This window comes from Chiloscyllium plagiosum, chromosome 45, assembly GCF_004010195.1.
Source record: "Chiloscyllium plagiosum isolate BGI_BamShark_2017 chromosome 45, ASM401019v2, whole genome shotgun sequence".
In the NCBI taxonomy this organism is placed as follows: Eukaryota; Metazoa; Chordata; class Chondrichthyes; order Orectolobiformes; family Hemiscylliidae; genus Chiloscyllium; species Chiloscyllium plagiosum.
In genome coordinates, this window is record NC_057754.1 from 951,929 (window position 1) to 956,106 (window position 4,178).

Sequence of the window (4,178 nt, forward strand, 5' to 3'; positions counted from 1 at the left end):
TACAGTCTATATCTTTCATATCCTTTTCCACAGTAAATACTGATGCAAAACACACATTTAGTATCTCCCCCATTTTCTGTGGCTCCACACAAAGGCCGCCTTGCTGATCTTTGAGGGGCCCTATTCTCTCCCTAGTTACCCTTTTGTCCTTAATATATTTGTAAAAACCTTTTGGATTCTCCTTAATTCTATTTGCCAAAGCTATCTCATGTCCCCTTTTTGCCCTCTTGATTTCCCTCTTAAGTATACTCCTACTTTCTTTGTACTCTTCTAAGGATTCACTCGATCTGTACTGTCTATACCTTACATATGCTTCCTTTTTCTTAACCAAACCCTTAATTTCATTTGTCATCCAGCATTCCCTATACCTACCAGCCTTTCCTTTCACCCTCCCTTCCTGCACCCCACTCAATTCCCCAGACCCTCCAACAAGGACAAAAAACCTCAAACATGGTTAACTGTGCCTGGGAGCTTCTGCAACAGAGCTTGCCAAACTGGGAGTCAGGAACCCCACGTGGAGTGGGGAGCTGGGATTTCTGAGTAACAACCACCATGCAGTTCCCACTCAGTAAGTAAGAACAGCCTATGCTGCTACCCTGTATCTTCTCTGACAGGTCTCTCCCCTGCACCCTGCTCTCTCGGCTTTCATTCGGCGACTTTGACCATGCCTCAACACGGTGGGCAAGTATTTGGGAAGTACTCTTTTAGTTTATGATGACGAATTGAGCTGAACTATCCAGAAATTAAAAATTAATCTCCAGGCTGCTGCTGGGTATAGCCAGGAAATAAATCATGGGAGCAGTGCACAAACCTGATAGAGTTTTAACTTTAATTCTCTTGCAAAGCTGTAAGGGAAGTACATCGGACGAATGGTTATAGGTTGAAGTCAGCCTGTGGAGATGCAATAATATATGCACAGTTTCTATCAATACCTTTACCAGGGCTCACTCCCTCTGGGAATGCTATTAGATTAAAGTCCCAAAGTCTAAACTAATAACCCAAAGAGTATAAATCACATGGCAGTTTGAGAATTTAAATCCTGGGTTGAAGAGTTGGGGGGGGGGAGAGAGGGGGAAATGGGGAAACTGATGAAAACCACATTAATACCATGTGATTGAAGGGTCCCAAGGCAGAAGATGAGGTGTTCTTCCTCTAGGTGTCAGGAGGTTAGGGTTTGGCAATGGAGGAGGCTCAGGACCTGCATGTCCCTGGTGGAGTGGGAGCTGGAGTTGAAGTGTTCAGCCACAGGGCAGTGGGGTTGGTAGGTGCAGGTGTTCCAGAGATGTTCTCTGAAACGATCCACAAGTTGGCCTCCTATCTCCCCAATGTAGAGGAGACCACATCAGGTACAATGCATACAGCAGATAACGTATGTGGGAGTACATGTAAATTTCTGTCAGATGTGGAAGGATTCCATGGGGCCTTGGATGGGGATGTTCTGTCTACCTCTGAATACCACCTGATGCCTGGAGGAAGGACACCTCATCCATACAGGATCAATGTGAATTTCACCAGTTCCCATTTCCCCTCCCTCCACCATATCCCAGTTCCAACTTTCCAACTTGGCACCGCCCTCTTGAACAGCCCTACCTGTCCATCTTCCTTCCACCTATCTGCTCCACCCACCCCTCCGACCTATCACTTTCACCCCCACTTTCATATATTTATCACATTCCTTGTTAACTTCGTCCTCCAGCCCTAATCCCCTCCCATTTGTCTCTCAGCCCCCTTGGCCCACAAGCCTCATTCCTGATGAAGGGCTCCTGCCCGAAATGTTGATTTTCCTGCTCCTCGGATGCTGCCTGACCTGCTGTGCTTTTCCAGCACTACAGTCTTCGACTCTGATCTCCAGCATCTGCAGTCCTCACTTTCTCCCAGTTTAAATCCTGGCCTTATTAAAAGATCCAGAATGAAAAATGACTGTGAAGCTGTCAGATTGTGACTAAAAATATCTGACTGATTCACCAGGGTAAACTGTTCACATCCTCCTCTATTTCACACCTAATGTGCTTGACCTGTAAGTTGCTCTCCAATATTATCAAAATCAGCGAGTGATGCTTTCAGCAGGGGGCAGCTAGGGAATGGATCAACAATACCAACAATGACCACACCCTGCAGAGGGAGTAGTGACTGTGGCACTGGCTAGGAGCAGCAGTTTTACTGACTTGCCTGAGAAGCTTCCAGCCAGCTCAGTCAGTGTGTGATTGGCTGTACAGTTTGAGCCATTAATGGAACCTTGTTTTTTATTTGTTAAATATCACTTCTATTTTCTTTCACCAAATTCCATCCGTCCATTTCTGCTGCTGCTGCTGCCTGAAGATAGCCTTGCCTGCGTGATCTGCTGTCATGGTGCCTCCTTCATCTGCCCCCGTCCTCACACATGGACCAACCCTTATCTGCAGCCACTCCTTGGCTTCCATTGTTCAACAGCCACCTTCCTGCTGCTCTCCTCTTCACCGTTGCAGCTCTTCCAGCTCCAATCCAGGGATTTCTGGATGTCACTTTTTAACAGTTATTTTTGCTCTTGTAATTTCAGCTACCTCTACATTAGAACATAGACCAGTACAGCACAGGAACGGGCCCTTCGGCCCATGATGTTGTGCCAAACGTGAAGCCAAATTAAACTAATCCCTTCTGCCTGCCCTTTGTCCATATCCCTTCATTCCTTGCATCTTCTTGTGCTTATCTAAAAGTTCCTTAAACACCCTATTGTATCTGCCTCCATCATTACCCGTAGCAGTGCATTCCAGACTCCTACCACTCTGTGTAAAAAAAAAAACTCATGTCTCCTTTGAACTTGCCCCCCCCCCCCCTCAGCTTAAATGCATGTCCCCCTAGTATTAGACACCTCAACTCTGTCTGTCCACCCAATCTATGCCCCTCATAATTTTATGGACTTCTACCAAGTCTCCCCTCAGCCTCTGCCACTCCAAAGAAAACAGCCTGAGTTTTTCTAGCGCCTCCTTATAGCTTATACCCTCTAATCCAGACAGTATCCTGATAAACCTCTCTGCACCCTCTCCAGAGGCTTCACATCCTCCTTGTAATGTGGTGACCAGAATTGAACACCATTAGTTATGGAGTAAATGTGGATTTTTATTTTTTAGCATGTGTTAGCATCAGCATCTAAAAGGTCTCTACGTAGATATTTTCTTAGTGTTGAGAGAGGCAGGAAAATCCCTTTTTACAAGCTCGAGTTTTCTTCCTATTAACACCACCCTCCATCTTCAAAACAAGTATTTCCAGCTAATCCTATCCTTCTATATTCTTTGCTACATATCCTCTCTACATGTTATCATTTCTCCAAAAACGTTTGTTTTTGGAGGGTTACCATTAAAAAATTAGCTTGTTTTAGTTTTAACTTAAGGACAGAATTGACTGGTGGAATCCTAGACAATAGTGCACTTGGAAACCAAGTGTGCCCCCAGTTACCAGCAGCATCAGAGCACAGAGTGGTTCCTCCGGCTCACAGCAAGATAAGTGATTTAGCTGCAAAGTTCTGAAGCGTGTAGATTGAACTATGGCATCAACATGAAAATGGGACTCGGCAGTAAAGTGCTGTGGACAGAGCTCTTGCTAAGATCAGAATCTCTATCTGGAGAATGTGTGCCAGTAGAGACCAGCTTACCAGGCCGAGAATCTGTCTCTTCAACTCCCAGCTTATGGAGTAACTTCAGAAAAACTGATGTCTCTTTGTTCCTCATCTTGCTTTCTCCATCAGGGGACTTGCCCAAGATAAGGAACTCACCTTGTTCAGAAATCTGGGTGCATCATTACTGCAGAAACCAACCTGAAGAAGTTGGAGTTTTTGACATGAGGTTAACTTCTCCTTGTTTCAATCTTTTGCAGGATGATTCGGAAAGCTTTGAGTCAGTCGGAGATGCGGAGAGCTGCACGAAGACCTTCTGTGCAAGTTAAAGTCAAACTCATGGGTTCAGCACGCTCAGCTGGCCTAGGAGAGCCCATCATCCTGGAGGACTGATCATACTGGTCTTACATGTGCACACACAGACCTGTCTAGGCACATGCACACAGACACAGCACACACCCACCTGTCTAGGTACATGCACACAGACACAGCACACACAGACCTGTCTAGGCACATGCACACAGACACAGCACACACACACCAGTCTAGGTACATGCACACAGACACAGCACACACAGACCTGTCTAGG

General features: G+C 45.8%; 1 protein-coding gene across 7 annotated transcripts in view; it reads left to right on the forward strand.

The window, feature by feature from the left end:
• Window positions 1-4,097, forward strand: part of LOC122543789 (metastasis-associated protein MTA2-like) — a 73,712-nt gene extending 69,615 nt beyond the window's left edge. For 2 of the 7 annotated variants that reach the window (XM_043682564.1, XM_043682566.1), the window contains exon 20: window positions 357-972. In XM_043682564.1, coding sequence (XP_043538499.1) covers window positions 357-540 — 184 coding nt within the window. In that variant the 3' untranslated portion in view covers window positions 541-972. Of the gene's footprint in view, window positions 1-356; window positions 973-3,849 lie in introns of those variants that run through there. The other 5 variants (XM_043682567.1, XM_043682570.1, XM_043682565.1 and 2 more) reach the window with 5 other exon arrangements.
• Window positions 4,098-4,178: the final 81 nt, after the last annotated feature.